The 27,593-nt window shown below is 44.3% G+C and overlaps 1 protein-coding gene across 2 annotated transcripts; it reads left to right on the plus strand.

The window, feature by feature from the left end:
• The first annotated feature begins 512 nt into the window (after window positions 1-512).
• Window positions 513-25,981, plus strand: heatr5b (HEAT repeat containing 5B). 2 transcript variants are annotated; one of them, XM_083694445.1, is made up of 36 exons: window positions 513-577; window positions 1,160-1,356; window positions 1,545-1,756; window positions 2,305-2,413; window positions 2,622-2,771; window positions 3,021-3,192; window positions 3,374-3,531; window positions 3,636-3,933; window positions 5,871-6,026; window positions 6,176-6,426; window positions 6,629-6,740; window positions 6,848-7,000; window positions 7,099-7,198; window positions 7,629-7,738; window positions 10,751-10,914; window positions 11,066-11,241; window positions 11,411-11,516; window positions 11,649-11,839; window positions 12,167-12,326; window positions 12,540-12,729; window positions 13,010-13,179; window positions 13,294-13,441; window positions 13,547-13,726; window positions 13,889-14,146; window positions 14,691-14,872; window positions 15,069-15,137; window positions 15,927-16,106; window positions 16,229-16,469; window positions 16,700-16,945; window positions 17,119-17,246; window positions 19,088-19,232; window positions 19,421-19,693; window positions 20,160-20,384; window positions 23,134-23,285; window positions 23,397-23,610; window positions 24,497-25,981. In XM_083694445.1, the coding sequence occupies exons 2-36, from the start codon at window positions 1,231-1,233 to the stop codon at window positions 24,799-24,801; spliced, it is 6,210 nt and encodes a 2,069-aa protein (XP_083550571.1). In that variant the 5' UTR covers window positions 513-577; window positions 1,160-1,230; the 3' UTR covers window positions 24,802-25,981. The 2 variants fall into 2 exon arrangements, with proteins under 2 accessions (XP_083550571.1, XP_083550572.1); XM_083694446.1 differs by lacking the exons at window positions 23,134-23,285; window positions 23,397-23,610; window positions 24,497-25,981 and having other exon boundaries at window positions 19,421-19,542; window positions 20,160-20,297.
• The last annotated feature ends 1,612 nt before the right edge of the window (window positions 25,982-27,593 follow it).

Raw genomic sequence — 27,593 nt, forward strand, 5'->3', positions numbered from 1 at the left:
AAGTGATAGGATCACAATATTTTCTATTATTTTTGCTCAAATAAGCACAAATTACCCAACAGAATACATTACTATTTTATCTGCACTTATCTGCACTTTGTAGGACTGTGTATAGCCAACACCATTTGCTAAGACATCGGCTTTAGATTAATACTCACCTTATATGCATTCTAAAAGTGTTCCTGAGTCGTACCAGAGATTAATTGAAATCTTTGAAAAATAGTTCTGTTCAGCCCATTATTCTGGGGCAATACCATTTCATCAAGGTAATTAGGATATAAGAACAATTACAAACCCTTCTGGGGCAATAGTATACCAAATATTATATCGTTATGATTGATATATATATTTGTTAGGATAATCAGTATATTGTTTGTGGTTTCTTGATCCCTATTTAAGATGTTTAAAAGCTAAATATAGTTTAACTTGGGCGCTCTTATTTTGAAGAAACCTACATTTACATACTTTTACATTGACCGGAAGTAGGCAGGCGGAGTTCCAGTTTTGGAGCTCAGAGAACACAGATCAGTGTAGTCGTGTAAATGAAACGTCATTCATCCAAGCGACGAACAGACAGGTAGGACGGGTCAATATTTTATTATTTGTTAACCATATTAGCTTATTACATAGGTTGGTAGTTGTGATTAAATGTTGGAGGTAGCTATGATTCTATGTAAGACGTGTGATCGTGTATTTTAGACGTTATACAATACTGCTGCAAGCTAACGTTAGCTATGCTGTTCCAATCTTCTCTATATCATTTAGCTACTAGCCGCCTAGCTAGCGATTGGAAGAGTATATGGGGGTACAAAACGGGTTATGAGTATGATACAACTACTACAGGCCAATGTGATGGGTACTCGGCATTAAATCTGGCGATGAAAACTGTAATTAGTTAGGGCACATAGTATGGTATGTCATTTGATTCATCTGCTGTGCTGCGGAAGTGTCTGGGGAACAAAATGATTCTGCTGCTATAGTAACATGAAGAATATGTGGCCTATCAACTTCAATCATGGCACCGACTCGTAGAGGTTTTTCTATAGTTCAGCGTTGCTGTTGCTTAGCTAGCTACCTCTAGCTACTTAGTGGTCGCATAGATTTCATATAAATGCATGGGTGAGAATAAACTGAATCCGCGTACCTTCTATGTTGTTAGCTGTTAAACCGGTGAAGCTGTGTTAGAGGAACCCAGATTCAAGAGCTGTTGGCTGCTGGTTGACTCTTCCCATGGAGCTAGCTCATAGTCTGCTGCTCAATGAGGAAGCCCTGGCCCAGATCACTGAGGCCAAGAGGCCTGTCTTCATCTTTGAATGGCTCCGCTTCCTGGACAAGGTTCTTGTGGCAGCAAATAAGGTGATCTCAGTTGCAACTATTGATACACACACACACACACACACACACACACACACACACACACACACTGTAAATACACATTTATTGTTATCTTAGTCTATCCTAAATTTCTATATTTAACAATCTTCTTCAGGTTGATAAAGAGTTTTGGTTATGGGTTGGTGACTTGTTATTTATATGTGTGACAGATTGATGTAAAGGAGAAGCAGAAGAAGCTGGTGGAGCAGCTGACAGGATTGATCAGCAGTGCCCCTGGCCCCCCCACAAGAAAGCTGCTAGCTAAAAACCTTGCCACCCTTTACAGCATTGGTGACACCTTCACTGTCTTTCAGACTCTTGACAAGTGCAATGACATCATCAAAAGCAAGGATGATACACCTGCTTACCTACCAACAAAACTGTGAGCTCTAAATCAAAATATATGTATACGTAATACGACATTCATTGAACTTGGAAATCAAATTCACATGCACATATTTAGGATGCACTGTTTTAAAATGAACCACTATATCCTCTTTTTTGTGCAGAATAACATTTTGTAATTTAAAAGACGGATTAAGAGGTTTGCGTGAGCGGATTAGGCCTATGTGTTTTTTTGATGGTGCTAATGTGCAGCTGTATCTCTTGTCCCTGGTAGATAAAATCGCATCTGTGCATGCAGAATGCATCTGGCACATAAAGTAAACCTTAAGGTCTATAAGTGTCCACAAATATTTCAAATGATGGACTATATAGTTGGAAATATTTCATTATGCTAGATGGATTTGACCATTACTGCTCAAATAATCTGTAACCTACATGTTAGAGAGAATTAGTAGAAGAGAATAACAAAACATTTAAGAACAGAGTGATCCATGTTTATGTACTGGCATACTGTAAATGTAATGTTTGTTCCCTGAAAAAACTTTAGTTTTAGCTGCTCTCACACCCATAGCTCTTTGGTTGCAGTGCTGCAGTTGCATGTGTTGGGGCTTTTTATGAGAAGATGGGCAGGATGCTGGGAAGCTCCTTCCCAGACACCATTAACAATCTCCTGAAGGCATTAAAGAGTGCAGAGGTATGGACCTTGTGTCTAGCATTTCACAATGTTATACTCCTACCAAGGACTGCAGTGGTATCCAAGATGAATGCATAGCCATTGTTGTCAAAACATCAACTTTTGACTCCTTGCACTTTTTAAATGGTAGTGGTAGAGGCAATAGTATTTATTTATGTAGACTTCTGAACTTGTGGACAACACCTTATTCCCCCTGTTGTCGTTCTAGTCTCAGGGCCGCGGGGAGATCCTCCTCAGCCTGCAGAAGGTGCTGAGTGGTCTGGGTGGGGCTGCAGCCTCCTGCCACAGGGACATCTACAAGAATGCTCGTTCCTTACTTACAGACAGGTCCATGGCAGTGCGCTGTGCAGTGGCAAAGGTTAGTGACTATGTGTAAAGGATTGCATAAGATATCTGATGCAAGCAGGGATTAGTGAGTCCACAGAAAATTATTATAAAAGATACTGTGATGAATGCAAAATGTAGTCTATTGTGAGGAAACGACAATCAACTCTGTAAGAGTATACTGTTTGTTTTACAATGATGTTACAATCTCATACTGTATAGTTGTATTTTAATAGCATCACTAATAAGGCACTGTTTTGTCTGTGTCCCTCTCCCTGACCAGTGCCTGCTGGAGCTGCAGAATGAGGCTGTATTCATGTGGACAACAGAGCTGGAGAATGTGGCCACACTGTGCTTCAAGGCCTTGGAGGGCTCCAACTATGGTGTGCGCGTAGCTGTGTCCAAACTGCTGGGGACGGTCATGGCCACAGCCCTGATGCCCAAACAAGCAGCAGGTTAGGGGCACTGTCAGATTGTGTTTCGCTTGTTAGATTGTTTGTCTATATGAGCACTATCCACTCTGCTTGACTGTTTCATTTCAAGGCTAACACACTCACTCTGTCATTGGCTGTCATTGTACGGTCTGTGGGAATCTCAAGGCCCCTGTCTTAATCCTGCCTATGTGCTGTGCTTCAGTGATGCGTCAGAATGTGAAGAGAGCCACCCTAGAGGAGGTGCTGGAACTGATGGCCACAGGCTTCCTACGTGGGGGGTCCGGCTTCCTGAAGAGTGGGGGCGAGATGCTGAAGGGGGGTGGCTCTGTCAGCAGGGAGGTGCGGGTGGGCGTTACCCAGGTGAGGGACCAAGATTGGAATGTTTGCCACATCATAATGCTCTCAATGGTCACACCAGTGATAATGTAGTAACCCTGTTGATGCCCCTCTCTTGTGTCCCTCAGGCATACGTTGTGTTTGTGACCACGCTGGGTGGTCAGTGGCTGGAACGGAACTTTGCCACGTTCCTGTCTCATGTGTTGGACCTGGTCTCCCACCCGCGGGCGACGCAGACGCATGTGGAGGCAGTGTACTCACGGCGCTGTGTCTCCTTCATGCTACGTGCCACTCTGGGGGGGCTGTTGGGGGAGAAGGCCCAAATAGCTGCCGGCAAGGAGATCTGCCAGGCCATCAGCAAGCAGATGAGGGCTGTGGGTAAGGAGCTAGATGGGGGGGAAATATCACGGTTCAGAGCATTACAGAGTAAGTACTCACCCCTTATTTTTCTCATTATTTGTATTTTTTATTTTTTTTTCATTTTGGAGTGGTTTGCTTGTGTGGATTTTGCTTTGCTTGCGCAATCATCACTAACCCTCCAAGCATGCTCAACCATTTGGTCACCTTTTGATCATCAGCTTTGGTTTTTAATGGAAGGCACAGTATTAAGCAAACTGCTCTTCAGATATTACATTTGTTCAAATATGTATAGATGCTGTGCAGTACAGTAACCATTGCATGTGTCCTATACTCTTAAGAACTCTAACCATTTACCAGATACTTACCAGATACTTACCAGATACTTACCAGATACTTCTCTGCCCTATAAAGGCTGAAATGCTTGCTTAGTTACCTTAACTCACATTCAGCAGAAGCAAGCCATTTTTTGTACCTCTGGGCGGTTCTAAGAATGCTAAAGGCGTCATTTTGTTCATATCAAACCAAATTCTTCCTTTAATTAATTTAATTTGCATCCTCGCCTCTGAACCGTAATTGATTTTCCCATTCCATTATACCTCATCAATGTTTTGTAACTTTCATCAGTACATTTTCTTTGTAAAATAACTTTAAGATTCTTACTCTGTAATTTGCTTTGAAACCTCTGAAGTGTTAATGGAGAACTATGTGGGTCCAAGCTACTTTTCTGCTCTGTTTCTGTTTAAACGAAGCTTTGAAATCATTGCTTCCTGTTGAGCTCTGAGGATTTTAATTTACCAATGACAACTATAATACCCTCCATATACCCTCGATAGTTTCCCCTTGTAGCCAATTCAGTTCTAGTGAGTCTCTCAGGTCATCAGAGAAAGTCATTTTGTAGCGTTGTCAAAATGTAATCCGATGAGCCTCTTTTGCACTCTAGAAAGAGTTTGCTCACTCGACACTTTCATATTGATCCAATAATGTTATAGATGACGTCCTGTTGCTGTTTTACAGCCATTGATTGATGCGGGCTGTGGACATATTATAGTTTTTTTTGGGAATAAACCCTCAGAGCTCTGGGTGTAAGGCTGAGAGCAGTGTTTCTGTCACTTTTCCATGCAGCTCTGTCACTGACTGGGGGGTAGGTCCAGGGCCCTACTTATGGGTTACTGACCACTGCTGTGTGTATGGACAACAGCAGATTTGACAGGGGTAACCAATCATAGTTCTGGGTCAATGAAAAGTTTCATGTAGCCATCTTATCTGTTATATTGCATTAGTAGTTTAAAATGCAAAGAAACTAGACTATGTTACCCTGCAGGACCAATATTGCTCCCCCCTGGAAAAGGGGTTTACAATGATTTAATATATACTGTGACTTCTTACTCGATGATTTGGTGCTGGAGTAGCCTACATTACATATACATTTAACCCCAATGTGCTGTTGTTTGAATGTTGATATAAAATATTGGTAATACATGATAAATACTGTATATTTTCAGTATCAACTAGTAAGTAGTCATATTGATGTGTAGCAATACGTGTTTGGCTGAGTCAGTTATTTGTCTTCTTAGTCGTACCAGTACCCATGAAAGAAAAATCAGCAGGCAACTTCAAAAGTCCACAGTTGCTCGATACTTTTACCAATTTCAATTAGATTGATTGGATTTGCTGCAAGTTTTATTGAAAAGTATGGATTTCAACACTCAATTACAACTCTGTAACAGCACAGGACAAACATAGATACACAGTAACTGTTTAGGATTGAAAGTGGTAAAAGTATCGAGTGGTTGTGGACTGATTTTTATTCTGCGGGTAATGGTATGACTGAGAAGACAAATAATTCACACCTTTTTTTCCTCAGTCATTCACGTATGGCCAGTTGAATCTTATCAGCATTATAGATAACATGCCAGAGATTTAATCTTTAAAACTTTGACATTGGATACTAAAAGAAAATCCCTCCATCCCTCTCTCAACTCAACCCCCACATGTGATCACAGAGGCTGTAGTGAATGACACCAGTGGAGAGAATAAGGCTGGAGCAGCAGATGTCTCAGCCAGTCAGCATGTGATGGTGTGTGCCCTCAAAGAGCTGGGCAGCCTGGTCCAGAGCCTGAGTGCCACAGCCTCACCACTCATCCAGGAGCCCTCCATTGGTATGAATCTCTCTCTCTCACACACACACACACACACACACACACACACACACACACACACACACACACACACCTCCCCACACCCTTTTGAAATACAGATCATATGATAACTTCAGTGTGTGAATGTTACTCTGTGCCCTAATCTGTAGGCCTCCTGGAGACAGTGACATCAGTGCTGCTGCACCCCAGCATGGCTGCCCGTCTGGCAGCTGCCTGGTGCCTGCGCTGTGTTGCCGTGGCACTTCCGTATCAGCTGACCCCGCTTCTGGAGCGCTGTGCAGAGCGCATCAATAACCTTAAGAGCTCTCCTGAGGCTGTGAGCGGGTACAGTTTTGCCATGGCTGCCCTACTGGGAGGGGTACACCAGTGCCCTCTGGGCATCCCCCACTCCAAGGGCAAGGTCTGTACCCTCTAAGTTGACACTGTTATGAGAGGTTGGCTCCTCATTTCCTTTAGCTTAGTAACAACAACATTACAGTAGGACTTAGCTAAACCTGGGACCACAAACAACAGATCTCAGATTATTTTCTTTACAAGTGAGTTATTTACGCCTTTCTCAGTTAGATTACCTAGTTGACATATCTCTGGTTCCTCTACCGTAGCTGGTGGTGAGCATAGCTGAGGACCTCCTCCGTACGGCAGCCCAGAATAGCCGTCTCTCCCTGCAGCGCACACAGGCTGGCTGGCTGCTGCTGGGGGCTCTTATGACTCTGGGTGAGCCACCCACAGGCCTTTCATTCACCCTGTACTACATTTGTCAGTACTTTCCTATAGAATACTCTGCTCTAAAATGACTGGACTGTCATGTTGTGTTTGGCCAGGCCCCTCCCTGGTGAGGTACCACCTACCTAAGATGCTGCTGCTGTGGAGGAATGTTTTCCCACGCTCCCAGAAGGAGCTGGAGGCAGAGAAGGCCCGCGGGGACTCCTTCACATGGCAGGTCACTTTGGAGGGCCGTGCTGGGGCGCTCTGTGGTAAAGACACATGCACACACGCGCACTCACACTCACTCACAAGATACTACTTTTTGATGATGACACCTGATCACATGATTATCTCTCCTTTCTCCCAGCTATGCGTAGCTTTGTTGCACACTGTCCTGAGCTGCTTACGGAGGATGTGATCCGTAGACTGATGACCCCTATCGAGTGTGCCATGACTATGATGTCACAGTGAGTATGAGTTGCAAATGATGAAGATAATGTTACTGGTAATGAATAACTAATATCTAGGGGTGTGCCTATGTTGTTATATCTATACTTATGTCTGTTAATTAGGACTTGATACTCCTAATCTGATGACACTCGTGATTGGACAACCAGGAGTATGATTTAAATAAATAAAATGATGGAGTGGTGGTTTAGAATGCCATTAGTCAAAAAAATATTGGGTGATGATCTGTAAAAATGCCATAAATCTGTAACAAGTACTAGTTTTGGCACACCCCTATCACTTTCCCACTAAAAGAGCCACTGCTATTGGTAATAGTGGTAATGCTAACTATGATAAAAGTACTACATTTTGTGAAGTACAGTAACAGGCAAGGATGGTTAACATGTTGTTACTATGTTGTTAACATGCTACTATGTTGTTTGTCTCCAGTGTCCCTTCGGTCATTAAGGTTCATGGTGCTCATCTGAAGGCTAGTGCAGCCATGGTGAGGCTGAGACTGTATGACATCCTGGCCCTCTTGCCCCCCAAGACATATGAAGGTAAGGTCCTGTTTTCCCCACGCAGGTCAACGGTCATTAAACTGACATGTAATTACACCCCAAGCTGTTGTTCTGTTATCCTGCTGCTTTGCATGTGGGAATGTGCAATAATGACCAGTGTATACTGTAGATTGACACATTATGGGTGGTGCAATGTGAATTGGAATGTGCAACACTGACCAGTAGACTAGATGGAATAGATGTATTTGATGGCTGGTTATGGATGTCATGTGTTTTGTGGATTGTGACATCAGCCCACAGTTGCTGACAAATTTGCTCACCTTCCCCCGCTATGGACCTATAGTAATTTGCTGCCCAGACATTTGAAAAGAGAGTTTGTTCTGTCTGTATAAATTACTGAACCCTCATCACTCATCACAGCAGAGACTTTCGTCATGGGTCTGTGATCTGTCTAATGTTGCCTTGTAATGCTGCAGTTGTATAGAGCAGTGTTTTTCAACCTTTTTTGAGCCACGGCACATTTTTTACATTGGAAGAATCTTGCGGCACACCACCAACCAAAAATGTTACAAAATGACACTCTGTAGCCTGATACAGTATATATAATTACAATATTATATAAATTTCCTCTCCTGTTGTTTTTTCTGGCAGTGCCTTGCAAAATAGGAAGTCTCTAATGGCATCTCCATCCACAAAACGCACATTGGCCAAGAGCTGAGAATGTCCACTAATATCCGTAGACTCATCAAGTTGCAACGCAAATTTCCTACTGATGCGTATCTTTCCCAAAACATGACTTTCGATGTCTGTAGACATGTCATCAATACGCCTGGCAATTGTGTTATCTGAGAGCGGGACTTTAGCTATGTCTTTAACCGCGTCAGGGCCGAGCATCTCGTTGACAACGGCTTTGCAGGCAGGTCGTATTAATGTCTCTGCCACAGAGTGGGACTTTTTTGATTTAGCTACGAGTTCAGCAACTAGGTAACTAGCATTGAGGGCTTTCTCATTTACCTTTGTGGTTTTTCTCATAAAAGTTGCCTGTTTCTCTGTGTTTTCACGCAGGCGAACAAAATAGTCCATCGGCTTGTTTTGAAGCGACGGGTGTTTCGTTTGGAGATGGCGTTTAAGCTTGCTTGGCACCATGGCGCTGTTGGAAGATAGCTTTCGCTGTATTGCCTCGAGCTCACCGTCTTTGCTTTCTTTTTACCACCACTCATACTAGGGCCTTCACCTGGGTCAGAATCTTGTCCAGGGCCCAGTTCGGAGTTTACATTTTTCCTTTTTAAAAACTTCTCCATCACTGTCACCACGACCTGTCGCATGCGTCACTAATTCTCTTGTCTCTAAGAAGGAACGAGGCAATTAGCTACCTGCTGCCACCCGGACGAATATTACATTACTCTGCCAGTCACTATATTACAGCACAGACACTCGACAATGGCATTTTATTTGCAGATAATAATTAATAAATGTTAATTTAAAAAAAAAAAAGTGAAATTGGATAATTTCTCACGGCACACCCAACGATCTCTCACGGCACACTAGTGTGCCGCGGCACAGCGGTTGGGAAACGCTGGTATAGAGAACATAAGTATTATGGTAAACCTTCTCCACCTTCGTAAAGGCCTGCCTCCCTACAATCAGTCCACTCATCATCACTTTAGCTGCTCTAAAGCTTGCTGCTGTCACCCCCATACTTAATAAACCTGGATTGGACCCGGACAGCCCCAACAACTATAGACCCATCTCAAACCTCCCTTTCTATCCAAAATATTGGAACGAGTTGTCGCCTCCCAGATGAAAATCTATCTGGACTCCAATAACCTCTATGAGCCATTTCATTCTGGCTTCAGATCCAAACACAGTACTGAAACAGCACTCCTAAAAGTCACTTATTATCTACTGCTCTCCGCTGATGCCTGATCCCTCAGCATCCTCATCCTCCTTGACCTCAATGCTGCTTTTTCATCGACCACTCCGTCCTCACCACTCGCCTTGAGTCTTGCCTCGTCATTACCGCTATTGCTCTGAATTGGTTCACCTCCTACCTCTCTGACAGAAGTCACTATAACTTCACCAACAACTGCAAGTCCAACACAGCCACTGTCACCCAAGGAGTGCCTCAAGGTACGTTGCTTGGCCAGACTATCCCTCACCATTGTCTCCAGTTGCATTGCTATGCTAACGACACTCAGCTGTACCTCACCACCAAAACTATCACTCCAGCCACTCCACCCTTGCTAACTGTCTTGCTGACATCAAGTCCTGGATGCAATGCAACTTTCTCAAACTGAACTGCAACAAATCAGAAATCATACTTGTTGGCCCTCTCCCACTCTACCCAAGACTTCACCTCAACATTGATGGCATCACTGTCTCCACATCAAGCCAGGTCCGTAACCTCAGCGTCATCCTGGACTCCACCCTCTCATTTGAACCACATGTCAAACACATGGCTAAAACTGCCTTCTTCCACCTCAGGAATGTTGCCCATCTCTGACCCTCCCTGTCGTTCAGTGATGCAGAGATCATCATCCATGTGTTTGTTACCTCCAGGCTGGACTACTGCAAGTATTCTATTTGGGGCCACCAATAGAGTCCTCAACAGACTCCAACACGTTCACAACTCAGCTGCCCGCCTGCTCACTAGAACCCACTCCAGAGACCACATGACTCCAGTCCTCCAAAACCTTCACTGGCTCCCAGTCCAATTAAAGATTCTTCTCCTTCAAACGATCCCTCAAAACCCATCTTTTAAAACTTGCTTTTAATCCTTAACTATTTTTATTGTTGTTTTTACTGACTGTGCTTTTGTTTTACTTTTTATGTATCTATCTATACATTCTCTCCATGGAATGTAGTGTCGTTAGGTACTGAGAAAAGAGCTGTGCAATGTGTCATTGTGTTTTATGTCCCTTTTGTCTTTTTGTAGCATGTGAGGCAAAACTAATTTCTGTGCAAGAAGAGAATAAAGTACAATTATCTAATATAATCCAATCTATCCGTGGATGGTGTCTAAGTGCTATTCTCTTGCCTTCTCCCCGTTAGGCAGCTTCAATGCCCTCCTCAGGGAGCTGGTAGCTGAGTTCACTTTGACTGACAATTCGGCCAACACCACCACCTCCCTACTGCGCTCCCTCTGTCACTATGACGATAGTGTGCTCATGGGCTCCTGGCTACAAGAGACTGACCACAAGTCCATAGAGGATCAGGTAACTATTTTACCCATCAATACACAGAGAGTATTACTGTCTTGAAAATATTAAAACTAATTTGAATATGATTTTCAAATCTAAATGACCATCTCCCATTGTTGCTGACAATGCTGCTTTTGATGTCGTTGTTGTCATGGTTCCTGTGCAGCTACAGCCCAACAGCGCATCAGGCAGTGGAGCTCTGGAGCATGACCCCTCCTCCATCTACTTGCGTGTCCCTGTTGGTGAGGCCATTCCTGGACCCCTCCCTCTGGGCGTGTCCGTCATTGATGCTTCTGTGGCCCTCTTCGGTGTGGTGTTTCCCCATGTCTCCTTTAAACACAGGTGTGAAGTCTACTTATGTCAGTCTAAATATGGTCTATTAAGTTGAACCTTAGCTGTTGTAGTGTTGGAGTATACTTTGAATAGAGAATTTGAATGTTTTGAATGGAGTGGGGAAAGGAGCAATTCTTAACCTGAATGAATAATCACACTTTTTGTGTGTGTGAATTAGGCTGCAGATGCTGGACCACTTTGCAGAGTGTATAAAGCAGGCCAAGGGGGTCCGTCAACAGGCTGTCCAGCTGAACATCTTCACAGCAGTACTGAGTGCACTCAAGGTGAGACCCAAACTTTTGTGATACTGCATAGTAAAAACACAAAGCAATATCAGTAGAGGAGTTAGATTAATTTGATCAACATGAGACTATTGTATTTCGATTAACATAGCCTGACTTGTCTGTTTTGTGTAGGGTCTGGCGGAAAACAAGAGCACCCTGGGTCCTGAGGAGGTGCGTAAGTCTGCCTTGGCCCTAGTGATGGGTGCTCTTGACAACCCTAACCCCATCCTGCGCTGTGCTGCTGGGGAGGCCCTGGGGAGGATGGCACAGGTGGTGGGAGAGGCCACCTTCATCGCCAGGATGGCACAGTACAGCTTTGACAAGTACGAGGACTGAGGAACCTGGGTCATTTCTTCTCTCTTGCTTTATGTCTCCCAGTATTATCCTCTCCAAGTGTCTCTCCCTACCTCCAACTGTGTTTTCTTGTCATCTGGACACCATTTTTTCAGTCACAATATGATTGTTCATATTTTCACACTCTTCTCACTATCTCTCACATGGTCTGTCAAAGTTCCACTATTGTTCTGGCCTTCTGTTTGTTATGAACCTGTCAGAGGCGCTGATAATCAGCATGTGAGTGTAATAAGTAATTCTGAGTGTTTTTTCTCGCCTGAGTCTGATTATTAAAGCAGCTCTCCCATCTTCTACAGGCTGAAGTCTGCCCGTGATGTGGTGTCCAGGACAGGTCACTCTCTGGCCTTGGGCTGTCTGCACCGCTACGTAGGAGGCATCGGCTCAGGCCAGCACCTGAAGACCAGCGTCAGCATCCTATTGGCCCTTGCCCAGGATGGAACCTCCCACGAGGTCCAGGTGAGTCAATCAGACAGGCTAACAGAGGCTCTCTGAGTCTGTCTGCCTGTTTTGGTCTTATCCTCAAGGACAGATACCTTTTATCAGTCACTCACCATCAGCTCCATTTTTTTTGTTTTTTTCAAAGTGTTGTTTACTTAGTTGTTGTAGTCACAGACATATTAGGCTCTTGTGCGTTTGAGTTTGTGTTGAGTTTCTCCCCTCTATTGTCAGACTTGGGCCCTGCACTCTCTGGCCCTGATAGTAGACTCCAGTGGGCCCATGTACAGGGGCTATGTGGAGCCCACCCTGTCCCTGGTGCTCACCCTGCTCCTCACCGTGCCCCCGTCCCATACTGAAGTACACCAATGTCTGGGCCGCTGCCTAGGAGCACTCATCACCACCGTGGGACCAGAGCTACAGGGTAACTGTGACACTACCACACAATCATCATCTCCCCACAGCACTACTGGTACAATGACCTTAATACTACAATATACAAGTGGTTGAACCACATGTTTTTGGCTGTCTCTATAACCATTGATCTGCGTCACCGTGCATGTCCACACAGTCCCCAGCAGGTGGCAGTCAGTGTAATGGTCCATTTTCCAATGTTGTTGAGATATGCACTTCTAGGTCAAGAATGTAAACAATAGTGAAATCTCTTTTCTCTGACTACTAATCTTCATGGGTCTGTTTACCAGGGAACGGAGCCACTATCTCAACCATCCGCTCGTCATGCCTGGTGGGCTGTGCCATCATGCAGGACCACTCAGACTCTCTAGTGCAGGCAGCAGCCATCTCCTGTCTGCAACAGCTGCACATGTTTGCCCCACGCCATGTCAACCTGTCCAGCCTGGTGCCCTGCCTCTGTGTAAGAAACCTGATGTTAAACATTACATTCAATGGGGGACATACTACATATGATGTGTTTGTATATAATTATAACTTTGTCTGCATTTATGTCTCTGTGTTTCTGTTTCCTCAGGTGCACCTGTGTAGCTCTCACCTGTTGCTGCGGCGGGCTGCTGTGGCCTGTCTAAGACAGCTGGCCCAGAGGGAGGCAGCCGAGGTGTGTGAGTATGCCATGAGCCTGGCCAGGAAGGCTGGAGACCGCAAGGACAACACCACCATCAGTGAGTACAAACCCTGGACCGTAGACTGGAACAGGCTACCTAGAGGTATCAGATCATGATGTGATGCCTGACTGTGACAGTGCTGCTTTTTTCACCTTTCTTCAGATCTGAACATCACAGAGACCGGTCTGGAGGGGGTTCTGTTTGGCATGCTGGATCGGGAGACGGACAGGAAGCTGTGCTCTGATATCCATGACACACTGGGCCACATGCTGTCTTCACTGGCTGTGGAGAAGCTCTCCCATTGGCTGAAGCTCTGCAAGGACGTGCTGGCTGCTACTACAGGTGACCATCTATGCACCTTCATTAAGTAATTTATAGGCCTTGACTGCAATGCTCACTACTCTACCAACAATTGTAAGGTGACTCCGGATCATGTCTGTTTACCTTGTGTTGTGGATGAATCGTTGAAACCAAAAGGCAGTGTATTCTCTTTCTCCATTACAGAGGTGGGAGGGGCTGTTACAGCGTTAAATGTTGGGAAAGATGATGAAGACTCAGAGAAGAAGGACGAGATGGATGATGACATCATGTTTACCGCCCTGGGGGAGGATGACAAGGCTAAACCTTCAGTGGCACCGCGCTGGGTGACACGGGTGTTTGCTGCTGACTGCCTTTGCCGTATCATCCTCCTGTGTGAGAACGCAGACAAGACCCACTTTGACCTGGCATCTGCCCGCACTGCAAAGGCCAAGAACCCTAAAGGTACCCAGGGTTAGGGTTAGGGTATAAACTACCTGGGCATTAGCACAGTTTAGACACATGAGGAGGAATTGATTTGATGTTGGAAACATTTGTTAGTAGACCACCTTATTTCCTCATTCTCTTACTGTGAGTTAGTGGTACATTTAACCTCTGCTGTGGGAGCAGCGAGTGTTTTTGAGTGTGCTGATTTTATGTAATAGGAGTAAGCGGAGGAGTGAGGATTATTCACCCTGACGAGACAGAAGAGGCTAGTGTTTATGTAAACTTCTCTTAAAAAAGAAACATTCAACAGGCCGCAGAGTCAGAGCGTTGAGTCAGGAATCAGCCCAGTCAATCCAAAATTAGTAACGAGCTCTGCATTCAGTCACTTGAAATGCATACGTCAACTGGAACTTAATTAAAACTACACCTCTTGCTTGATTTTATTTATTCTGAATTTACAGGAAGTGTCTCCTCAAACTTTGAACAACCTCCCACCAACTCTCTTTTGTTCTTGCATGTCTTTCTATATTTTTCTCATCGTCCTTTCTCTCCCTCCCTCTAGGTGACCTGTTGGTGCTGCACTTGTCTGACCTGATCCGCATGGCCTTTATGGCTGCCACTGACCACAGTAACCAGCTGCGCATGGCTGGCCTGCAGGCCCTGGAGGACATCATAAAGAAGTTTGCCTCCGTGCCAGAGCCTGAGTTCCCAGGCCATGTGATTCTGGAACAGTACCAGGCCAATGTGAGTCTGTCAAACACACCACCACTCAATTAAGATATGTTTTCAAATGTGCTCCTGAATGCAACACAATTTGCATTTTGTACATCTTTGAGTCGACATCTGCAGAGACATTTAATTTAAAATTTTCAAGAGAACAAAATGTGCTTTCAGTATTATTCTTCCAGTTAGTAACAAATAATATTTCATCCTTATGCAGGTTGGGGCTGCCCTTAGACCAGCATTCTCACCAGATACACCATCTGACATCACGGCCAAGGCATGCCAGGTAAGGCTTACCATAAACATGAATATTCTACACACCCATGCTGACCAGATCCCAATATGATTTCTCTGTTCTTAGTATTGAAGTTGAATAACACTGTTCTATGTGTATCATATCAAAGCTCTATGCAGTGAGGCTATGCAGCAGTACCAGCTAATCTCCACCGCATAGTTGTGAGTCATCTCCCTGTGTAGCTGAAGTGTCAAGGTTTTGACAGTTAGTGCTCTTTGACTTATGTGGAGGATGAGTGGCAGTGGGAGGCAGTAAATATACCTGTCAATATTATAAAGCACTCCTTACTCTGAGGGCTTTCTCTCTCACTCGCTCACACTCCCTTTCTGGTCAGTTTTTTATGGTTGCTTTTTTCAGTCCAGTCAGGAAAAATAACTTAATCTGTGATTATTTCCATACGTCTGCCTTGGTAAAAGTGACAGGTTTTCTGTCACATCCTTAAATGAAAGCTGTCCCTGTTTTTTGCCTTTATAGATTGAGACTTACTGTATGTATGCCCTGCAACGAATCCACCTCAAGAGGAGGTCATTTTTCAAGCCATTATAGTCCTTGTGCCTGGTGCTAAGATAGCAGTCCATTTACCATGGTACTCTTTGACCTCTCCCCGTTTCCAAGATAGTGTTTGTGGAGATGAAATAACCTTGAGCTAGAAAAATGCCCTTCTGTTTCCTTTTTCTTATTGAGGAGAGAGGCCTTAATGCTGCTTTGAGGTCTTGCTCATATCATGAAGTGCTAGGGCTGTACAGCCACCCTGACCTGTGGCTGCCTCTTTGCGTGTAGGTCTGCAGTACATGGATTGGCAGTGGTGTGGTTAGTGACCTCAATGACCTGCGTCGTGTGCACAACCTGCTAGTGTCTTCTCTGGACAAGCTGCAGGCAGGGAAGGGCTCGTCTAGCCAGCTATACAGTGAGAGTGCCACCACCATGGAGAAGCTGGCGGTGCTCAAGGCCTGGGCTGAGGTGAGATTGGAGACACCACCAAATCAGCCCCCTGTTCAAAATGTTGTTTTACATTTCTAAGACTTGGTAAAGACTACACTGAGAACAGAGCTGACATGGGACTCTGTCTCTCTCTCCCTCAGGTGTATGTTGTGGCCATGAAGATAAAGAAAGAGGCTGAGTCCAAACCAGCCCAACCTGTGTGGAGTGGAGAGGAGGATGAGGATGAGGAGGAGGTGGGAGCAGACATTCTCCCACCTGACAGTCTGATCACCCTGGTGCAGCCGGAACTGCCCTCCCTCAGCCGACTGTGGCTGGCAGTCCTTCAAGACTATGCCCTGCTCACACTTCCTGCTGAGTTCTCTAGTCAGCTTCCCCCTGATGGTACAACACATAACACTAAACCCTAACATTTCTACTAATTAGTATGTAGATACTATACTATACTGTAGAGTATCTCTACAATATCTACTTGCTTTCATTTATACAATAATTAAGTGGGCATTGGAAAATACAGCAGAGTGAATCAAACCATGTTCTATTACCTATTTGACACCGTTTCTCTCAGTCTCAAAATAACAACTGTTTTCTTTCTGTTGATTCTGCGTGTTCAGGTGGGGCCTTTTACACCCCAGAGACCATAGACACAGCACGTCTCCATTACCGTGTCTCCTGGGCTCCTGTCCTGCACGCTGTGGCTCTGTGGCTCAGCAGCACAGGGTTCGGGGCCAGTGAGGGGTCAGAAGAGTCCCCTCCTGTCCCCCCACGGGTTCCTGGAGCCACTGTCTACCCCCATGGAACCCCCGGGCCCACCAAGAACGTGGAGGAGCTGGTGAAGGACAGAATGCATCTGATGTTGGGTAAACACACACAGATACAGTAAATGACCAACATGTCCTTAATTACAGTTAACCTGAAAGATAATTGACAATACATTCTTATACCCTCTTTTTAATTAGATTTTATTCTTTTCTGAATGAAACCTACTTGGAGAGGAGCTTTTCTGAATGGGTTGTGTGTCTGTGTTTCCTAGGTGTCAGTATTGAGTTCCTGTGCTTCCCCCGACCAGAGGAGCCCATTGAACATGTGATGTCTTGCCTGCAGGCCCTGTGCACACTGCTGGACTCACCCTGTGCCAGGACACACATTGCAGAGGACCAGGTAAGGAGATAGGAAGAAGAGAGAAAGAGAGTGGAAGTTTGAGAAGGTCAGGTGTGAGAGAGTGGATGATTGTGATGCAGACAGTGCAGGAGAGAGGGTGGGAGCAGCCTTCAGTGAGGACGCAGTAGCATGAGTAATGTGTGTAACAGAGATTATGGTCTCTGTCTCTAACTCTCTGTAAGATCCCCCCAGTACTCCTCTCATCACTCTCAGTCACATTCATTGCTAGGCTGCTCGTTGGCAGCCGGCCATAAAGTGATGATCATTCACAGAGATACAGGAAAGAATGTTCCCAGACGGGCCTTAACACTAGGAGACCCAGGCCCTCATTACTTACTGAAGAGGTCTGGTGACCTCCAACTGACCTTAGTGTAACAGTGTTATCATTGAATTAGATCAATACCACACACAAAAAATAATGAACTGCTTGTGTTTAGTCAGGACTTATAATGGCATTTAATGAAATATAATTATACATATTTTTAAGAAGGCCTATACACCAGTCATTTGCTAAATTTTAAAAAAGTGAAAGTAGACACAATGTCTTCTTTCAGTGACGATGTGCTTTATGCAAATGTGTCAGTGAAGTCCACAGACACAGAGCATGAGAGCTGCCTGGTGTTAGCTCTTATGCTCCACCAGGCAAACCAGATTCAAAACAAATATTGATGTTGTCTCCGGGCTTATAACAAGCATCAAGTTACTCACAAAAGTGTTCCAAATGTCTTTAATCAGGGCGAATTTATTCGTCTCCCTGTGCTTGGATATCGTGCCCTTATCAATCAGACACACATACCTGTAGGCTACTGTAGCCTACATACCCACACAGGTGGAGACAATAGGGTGGTTATTATAGACTGAGAGCAACACACTCAATAAAACAAATGTAATAAGCCTATGTTTCAAAATACAGGTGTGATGAAGGGTACGCATCTGGTCTTCGCAGGTGTGTGCTGTGCAGGCTTCTATTCACATGTAATTGCTTTGATCATGCAGATAATGCTATAGTCTTTATGTTGCTGATATTGCCATTATGGTTGAAATGGGTAAGCCAGTCATAACTGTAAGGTCAGTTTCTATTCACCATGCTGAGGGTAAAAGCTATGGTGAGGGAGCAGGTGTTAATCTCACCTCAGGACGTGACGTGGAGATGTTGGCTTACAAAAAAAGCTGTGGTAGTCATAAACATGCTTCCAGATGTTTTTCTATGTGATTTTGAATTGGAACAATGCTATTTTGTTAAAAACAGACATTTAGTCAGGTGCAAATGCATCAATAAAGTCCACAGACACATCTGTTAGCTCTTATGCTCCACCATGCAAACCAGATTCAAAACAAATATTGATGTTGTCTCCGGGCTTATAACAAACATCAAGTTACTCACAAAAGTGTTCCAAATGGCTGTTATCAGGGTGAATTTTCTGTCTCCCTGCGTATGGATATTGTGCCCTTATCAATCAGACACACATACCTGTAGGCTACTGTAGCCTACATACCCACACAGGTGGAGGCAATAGGGTGGTTATTATGGCTTGAGTAAAACAAATGTAAAACGGCAGTTATTTTATTATAGTGTGTTATCGCGCCAGTGGACGTCTGTTTGGGACGACTAGTGTCCTCTGAGACTGGTCCAGGAAATGGCATCATCATATTCACGGAGCACAGCCCAGTGGCCCGCCTTTGGCCTGAAGGGCTAACTACATCATGAACCCCCTCCTCTATTAGGAAAACTGTGTCTTCCAGAAGAGTGAAAACAGCAGTGTCTCTGAGAGTGGTTGTACTGAACTATGACAGTCTGTGTGTTTTAAGGGCTTTATCAGTGGTTTCTCTGTGTGTTGTAGTTGTTGGGTGTGGAATTGCTGAACGTGCTGCACAGGCTGCTGCTGACACGGGACCCTCCAGTAGTGCAGCTCCAGGTGACCGCTGTGGTGCAAGAGACCATCAGAGCTGCCCAGGACCATCTGCAGCAACAAAAAGGCAGCCATGGTCAGAATACAATATATCTCACACTGTCACTATTAGGATATATCGAACAATGAATCATTGTATACCTTAATTCTGTTATTGTGGTTTGCCTCAAACATTAATGGGCTCATAGGTACTGCATCAAAGTAAATTATTGTTTCAGTATTCTCACCCTTTTAATCATGGCCAACTCAACTGATCTCCCCAAGGTAAAGAGGATGGTGGAGAGAAGGACTCCTCCTCTACCATAGGAGAGGGAGGGGACACAGGGGAGCTCCTGCCTGGGAAGTCCCTGGTGTTTGCAGCCCTGGAGCTGCTGGTGTTCATCCTGGTGCGTCACCTGCCCCAGTTGAACACACGGGTCAACGAGTCACCCAGCCACATGCCCCTGAGGCCCCAGCGCCTGCCTGAGGAGAGCACCCGCCTGGTGGCTCATACTGTCTCTATCCTGGCCGAGCTGCCCTCACTCTGCTCCCCAGCAGGTGGGCCACACAGATAGACAGTCACATAGACACACAGACAGACACACAGACACTCAAACACACCACACAATAACAGAACATAGTCTCCTTGACATTTTATGATTACTCAAGCCATTAACCTGTCATGTTGTGGTGTTTTGTACATGCCAATGAGAGTGAGTCATAACCTTTATCTCCCACTAAAAAGTCTGCCTCTGAAGTAGGTTTGGCTCAGTATCCCCTTTCTACTTGGATCTCTTACCCGTTGTATCTGTCTGTCTGGATTCTGTGGTTATTTCAGTGCCGGCAGGGATACTGATGCATTATGAAAAGCTGTTTTCATCATGACAGATTAAGAACAGGGATGAATATGATTAATAAGGAGAGGTGGTGCTGTTTGGTATTTGGGGGCTTGCTAAGGAGGAAGGAATATGGAAGGATAAAATGTTCTCATTATTTGTGTTGTTCCCTCTTTGTGACTTCACAGGCAGCATGACCATCCTCCCCACAGTGCTGTTCCTGATCACAGGCGTGCTGAGGGAGACTGCTGTGAAGACTGCTGATAACTCCATACCTCTCCCAGTGTCAGCCGCCCTGCAGGGCATCAAGACCATCATCACCTCCCCACTGGCACGAGTGGAGAAGACACACACACAGTGGACAGGGCTGGTGAGAAGCAGCCTGGCGTCTGTTTTAGAGTACTCCCAGCCAGGTCAGTACACACTGTTACAAACTCGTCTAACCAGCCACCTGTGGTGTGAAAAAAATACAAACGAAATGTCACCTTTCCTTTTTCTTTATTTTTCTTTATTTTTTAATTTTTCTTTTTATACCCTAAACTTTGACACACTCCAGCCCTCAGTTACCTAAGGTCCTAACGTCTACCACTAGTCCATGACACGTATGATATCGAAACCTGCGCTCCACCACACGGCTATACTGCCTATCCTGTCAGTCCCCCCCCACTCATGACAAGGCCGTGACATCATCCCTGTTTGGCAAGTGGCGAACAACCAAACAGTATGTCCGCAAAGCCAACTTATCACTCTGAACATTTCCAAGAAAAGGAGCTGATTCCAATCTGTGTACACACCACATTATCGATGTACACTCACCGGAACACACCTGTTCAACTGCTCGTTAATGCAAATATCTACTCAGTCAATCACATGGCAGCAACTCAATGCATTTAGGCATGTAGACATGGTCAAGACGACCTGCTGAAGTTCAAACCGAGCATCAGAATGGGGAAGAAAGGTGATTTAAGTGACTTTGAACGTGGCATGGTTGTTGGTGCCAGACAGTCTGAGTATTTCAGAAACTGCTGATCTACTGGGATTTTCACGCACAACCATCTCTAGGGTTTACAAAGAAGGGTCAGAAAAAGAGAAAATATCCATTGAGCAGCAGTTCTCTGGGCGAAAATGCCTTGTTGATGTCAGAGGAGAATGGCCAGACTGGTTCGAGATGATAGAAAGGCAACAGTAACTCAAATAACCACTCGTTACAACCAAGGTATGCAGAAGACCATCTCTGAACGCACAACACGTCGAACGTTGAAGCAGATGGGCTACAGCAGCAGAAGACCACACCAGGTGTCACTCCTGTCAGCTAAGAACAGGAAACTGAGGCTACAATTTGCACAGGCTCACCAAAATTGGACAATAGAAGATTGGAAAAACGTTGCCTGGTGAGTCTTGATTTCTGCTGCGACATTCAGATGGTAGGGTCAGAATTTGGTGTAAACAACATGAAAGCATGGATCCATCCTGCCTTGTATCAACGGTTCAGGCTAGTAGTGGTGGTGTAATGGTGTGGGGGATATTTTCTTGGCACACTTTGGGCCCCTTAGTACCAATTGAGCATCATTTAAACGCCACAACCTACCTGAGTATTGTTGCTGACCATGTCCATCTCTTTATGACCACAGTGTACCCATCTTCTGATGGCTACTTCCAGCAGGATAACGCACCATGTCACAAAGCTCAAATCATCTCAAACTGGTTTCTTGAACATGACAATGAGTTCACTGTACTCCAATGGCCTCCACAGTCACCAGATCTCAATCCAATAGAGCTCCTTTGAGATGTGGTGGAACAGGAGATTCGCATCATGGATGTGCAGCTGAAAAATCTGCAGCAACTGCATGATGCTATCATGTCAATATGGACCAAAATCTCTGAGGAATGTTTCCAGCACCTTGTTGAATCTATGCCACAAAGAATTAAGGCAGTTCTGAAGGCAAAAGGGGGTCCAACCCGGTACTAGCAAGGTGTACCTAATAAAGTGGCCGGTGAGTGTATGTGACCACATTATCCAATTCCGACATTACAGTATTCATTAATGTGTAGCAGGGATCTAATTGGTACAACCCTCCATCCGGGGACAGCACACGAGTCCATCCTGGTCACTGCATCTACCTTCTGATAAACACATAACCGCAGTGCCTCATCAGGGTCTGGAATCAAGACACTTGGAGAACTCATACTCACTATAACTAGGCTCAACAGCCCCAAACTCCATCACAGCCCAGTGGTCTGCCTTCAGCCTGGAGGGCTTAACTACATCATGAACCCCCTCCTGTATGACTGACCCACTGCCATCTCCTTTGTCACTTGACTCACTTTGACCATCTGAAGAGATCAACCACACCGGCTGGGAATATCCCTGGATATCCCTTCTCCATAGCTTCAGTCCAGGTACTGGCCTCACCCTTAGAGTCCCGCAAACATGCTCCCCAGCCAGGTCATTACCGAACAACACTGTACCAGCAGGGTACTGTACCAGCAGGGTCCAGAATTTTTCCAGCCATAGCAAATGCCTAGCTATGTTCTCAAAACATGCAAAGAAAACACCTGTCCCCACCTTCAATGAATTGTGTTTTTGTTTTTTTGCAAGGTATTTCATTGGTTTTGTGTGTCACAAGGTGTCATTTCAAACAGGTTTCCACACCTTTTATAGCTACAAAGGATTTCACCAGGCTTTCCAAACTAGGGAAGCCTGGTCTCAACGAGGTTAGATGTAATGTGTCCAATTTAAGATAAGAAAATAAACCTGGCTTTCCCACCAACACACGGGGTCCGTCGCAGTGTTTACCAACCCCCTTGACCTGGCACAGCCAACTGACGTCTAAGCCTTTTGTCATCGCCACACCCGCCCCGGGGACATGACCTCAATTACCCACTTCCCCAGGCTTGGAGTGTGAAATGTGTTAATGTACTATCTAACCTGTGCTTTACCTGTGCTCTAGCTATTCCTAATAACACACATACACACACACACACACACACACACACACACACACACACAATGACGCACACAATGACACTGTTCACAGACACACACCTCTGTAAACATTTTCATTGGTCTGTTTTCATGCACCATGAGAACAGGCTTCTTTATTAGGAGATTTTTTGAGGGAGCAATTATCAATGGGATTGTCTGTGGTGTGTCTTCTGCAGATGAGTCCAGGCCCAACATGGATGAGGTCAGCATGCTTACAGCCATCACACTATTTCTGCTGTCTGCCAGTGCTGAGGTAGTGGGAGTCACGGTCCTTCAAAAGGGCTGCATGGACCGCTTCCGAAACGCCCTCAACTCCAGTGACCCTTGGGTACGAGATACACAAATTGTCCACAGGCCAGCAGGCAAGGAGCTGTAAACCCGCTCTCTTGACCAACACAAACTGTCCATAATAAGGTGTATTTCTGTTTCTTTGCTGCAGGTCCAGGCCCGATGTTACCAGCTGCTGCTGTCAGTGTTTCAGCACTCTAGTCGGGCCCTGTCCACTCCTTACATCCATGCTCTGGCCCCTCTCATGGTGGAAAAGCTGAAGGCTGTGGAGCGCAGCCGCCCAGGCAGTGCCGCCGAGCTGCAGGCTGTCCAGGAGGGCATCAGGGTGCTAGAGAACCTAGTGGGCATGGGCGAGGAGCAGAACCGTAAGTGCACTTTGGCCTGTTGATCAGCTAAGATCATTACAAAAACATGGCTCCACTTTGCAAATAGGTCTAGGGCTGGGCCTTCTAACCCATTATTATCTATGATAAACTACTAATCTAGGCTACTTTTGCTCTCAGCTACTGCTTTCTCAACATATACATCATTGAGGATTGGTATAGCTGGTGGTCTACAAGTTTATTCTCTCTTTAACTGTTACAGGTTATCAATCAACAGAGAGGCAGACAGTAGTGTGGACTAGATCCCCCTAGCCCCCCAAACTATTCTCAATTGCATGATCATTTCAGAGTTTTATATTTTTGTTCCTCTATAAATAAAGATTAGGGTTATACTGAGACATCAAAGTTTGGATTGGAAAATATTTCTGTTGATGGTCCAGTAGACAACCTCAAAATGACTTTCTAACCACGTCCTTGTTCTTTCTTCTTGGTTGTTGTTGTATCCTTTTGGAGTCAAGTTTGATGTTGATGATCTACCCATAATCTGGCCAATTGATCTGTAAAAGCCTTTCTGGTAAACACTGCTGTTTTTCCTGCCTCGTATATCTGGGCTGGGCACTTTGGGCTGGAATTATGAGTTCTAGGCCTTTTTTAGGCTCCTTGTGTGCAGTGCAGCTGACCTCAACCTGACCAAATACTCCCAGTGTGTTCTCATGCTTGCGAATACTGGTGGCTTTCTGTACTGTTCTGTATCCTCGTCCACAGCTCAGACTAAGCTATGTGTGTCTGAGTCTTTTGCCCCGCTCCAGGATTCTGATTTGTGATTTTTGTGTGGTGATTTTCATGTTTCATGTTAATCTGCCGTGTGTTCATTTAGGTAATTCATGTTTGGTCTATCTTTCTTCCTCTCTTCCCCCTTCTTAATTAGGGGTGCAGCTGCTGGCTCTACTTGTCCCTACTCTGATCTCCTACCTGCTGGATGAGAATGCCTTTGCCTTTGCGCCCCCAGCCTCTAAAGGGCTACATGAGTTTGCCCTGCAGAACCTAATGCGTATTGGGCCCCTGTACCCAGCTGCCTTCAAGACTGTGATTGGAGCAGCACCTGAGCTTAAGACCCGCCTTGAGTCAGCTATACGGGCCAATCAGGCTAGCAACAAGGCTAAAGCAGCAGCAAAAGCCCAGCCCACTGTACAAGCTGCACCCACCATTAAACTAAAAACAAGTTTCTTCTAAAAGCTACAGAAATGTGCATTTTCTCATCTCGATTCAATATTGTTTGTTGTTTTTCACCTGATATGGCAATTATGTCTATCAAATGTTGTTATTTATTCTGGAACTCACCATTTGTTCTCAGTGGATATGAGGCTCTACAGAGTTTTCTTAAGAAAACAATTATGTAAATATCATTAAAGAGTCTTTTAATGTTGACTTTCAAGATTCCCTGTAGAGTACTGTTGATGTCATTTGAATGTATTATTTTAGAGCTTGAGACAATTAATATGTAAAGGGACATACTTCAGATGAATTTTACAGTTTGTTTCTCAATGTTTGTTCCTGATTGGTCCCCTCATCATTCCATTCTGTAGTTTTTAATGTGCACCCTCATTACAACAGTTTATATGACCATGCGTTAATGTAAACATGGCAGCCTACTGTAAACATGTTCTGTGCCAGAATTTGATCATGCGTGTTGAGCCTATCAAGAAGCTTTTATCATATTTATTGACGTTTTTTGGGATAAAATTTGGGTGGGTGTTTAAAATGATACTCAACTTTGACACAAAACACAATTGGAACCATTTAATGTAAACTTTCCAGACCCTTTAATAGTTTGTTTATTGCATGAGAAAACCTAGTTAATACAGTGAATTGTTTAGATAATGGAATTTTTGCTTCTCCTGGTTTGAAATGATTTACTGCTACTAGGTAGTCTTAGTTAGATATATAGTTACTGTTGGTCCACGCCACCACAGTGTGGAGTTGATGAGTTGACTTTTGAAAGGAAGACATGTAAGAAATTATAGCATTCACATGGTTACCTATTATTCTATTGTTTTCACCAGGTTAGAGTTATTCACATTCTATATAACAAGAACCTGACATCAAATCATCTTAGCAAAATCAGGTCTGAGGAAATACAACAAACAAATGTTACAGTTAGTTTTTCACCTATTGATGTGTACTTTTTGTCACTTTTTCACTCATCTGTTTTGCCCCGTGTGTTTCTGAGTTTGGAGAATGTATTTTTCATGCTCATCTGTACAGAGATGTTGAATCAAATGAGAGATCAGAGCTAATCTGTTCAGAGATAGTCATGATTTTGACCATTTACCTGAGTCATATGTAATGGATAATGTCACTGTCATGTTGAAGATAATATCATGTCAATAAAGGAACATAGAAACCTCTGTTAGCTCAGTCCATGGGGTTGTTTTTGAAAGTCCCCTCTGAGCGTTGTTCCTCAAGGTTTATTCCTAATAATGCCGGGGTATACATAGGCCTACAACAGCCGAGACGCGACGGTTTTAGCGGCTGTGTCCACCGGACGTGTTTTTCAATACGCCAGCGCCTTTTGCGTTTTGCGCGCTCCTCCAGCAAAGCTGAGCGCCTCGCTGTTTTTGGCGGAGCGCTCTGGACGCCCTATTATTGAATTTTGTTGGAACTTTTGGAAAAGAGCGCCGCGCATCAATGTCACTTTTACTCTACCTCCGACCTGAATATCACTGACGTCACCATAATTAAAACAACATAAAACATGAATGAAAATGTCACTCAAGCAGTAGACCCGCAAGTGGCTGCGATAGATCAGAAGACAATAGAAGAAATACCAAAAAAGAACACATCGGCGTTTCGGTGCGCTTTCTCTCTCCTTCAAACACGTTAATAATAAGTATAGCATCTCTGCACGTGTTTTTGGTGCTCTGCGAAAAGCCAAACAATCAGAAGTTTCCTGTAGGCATCCATGTTTTTCCGACTGACGGCTTAAACGCACTGAAGTCGGAGATTTCCTACTTGGAATGTCTGAGTTCCCAGTTGTCTGTCTCGCAACATTATGAAACTGGGCAGTCTCGTCTATTCTCGGCTGTTTTAGGACCATGATTACCCGGTTTAAGGAGTTTTTCCATTACATTTGATTAATAATGGATTGATTGGGCTTGTTTGACTTAAAAATGTAACCCGACTAGAATGCAGGCGAGGCGAGAACAGGCGGGTGTAGTGTATCTGCAGTCTTAAGTTGGACATTGAATATGGGGTGCCGTTTGTAAAGTTGATTTATCCTTTTTTACAGGCCTGTTTTCCCCAGATTTAGATAAATCTGACTAGATCTGGCCAAAATAAATATGTCCTCTTTTATTTATTTATTTATTTTAAATCTGAGGCTCAAGTTAAAGGTCCTGGCAAGTCAATTGTTAAATCTTAAAACTGTGTCTCAAAATACATCTTTACAAAAACATAAATATTTAAATGATATCAAAATATTAATTCCTAAATAAATATTTAGCAAAGAAATAAACAATGTTAAATGTCTTCGGAAAGTATTCAGACCCCTTCACTTTTTCCACATTTTGTTGTGTTATAGACTCAATTTAAAATGGATTAAATTAAAAGATTTTGCCATCAATCCACACACAATACCCCAGAATGACAAAGTGAAAACAGGTTTTTGAAATTTCAGTAAATACCTCATGTACATAAGTATTCAGACCCTTTGCTATGACACTCTTAAAATTAGCTGAAAAGCAAAATATGTCATCAACAAATCACTCAATAAGTTAAATTGAGTTCATCTTAATGCAATGATAATAGTTCATGTAATTTTGGAATTTATATCTTTGTTTTTATAGGGTCTCTGATTTGCATAGGAATCCATTACACACTGTGTAGATTAGTATGTCACTACCAACTCAGCAAATTTCATAATTTTCTCTTGATCCTGACAAACTCCCCAGTCCCTGCCAGTGACAAACATACCCATAACTTGATGCAGCTACCACTATTCTTCACACGAGAGATGCATTGCATGT

This window comes from Argentina silus (genome assembly GCF_951799395.1).
Source record: "Argentina silus genome assembly, chromosome: X".
In the NCBI taxonomy this organism is placed as follows: Eukaryota; Metazoa; Chordata; class Actinopteri; order Argentiniformes; family Argentinidae; genus Argentina; species Argentina silus.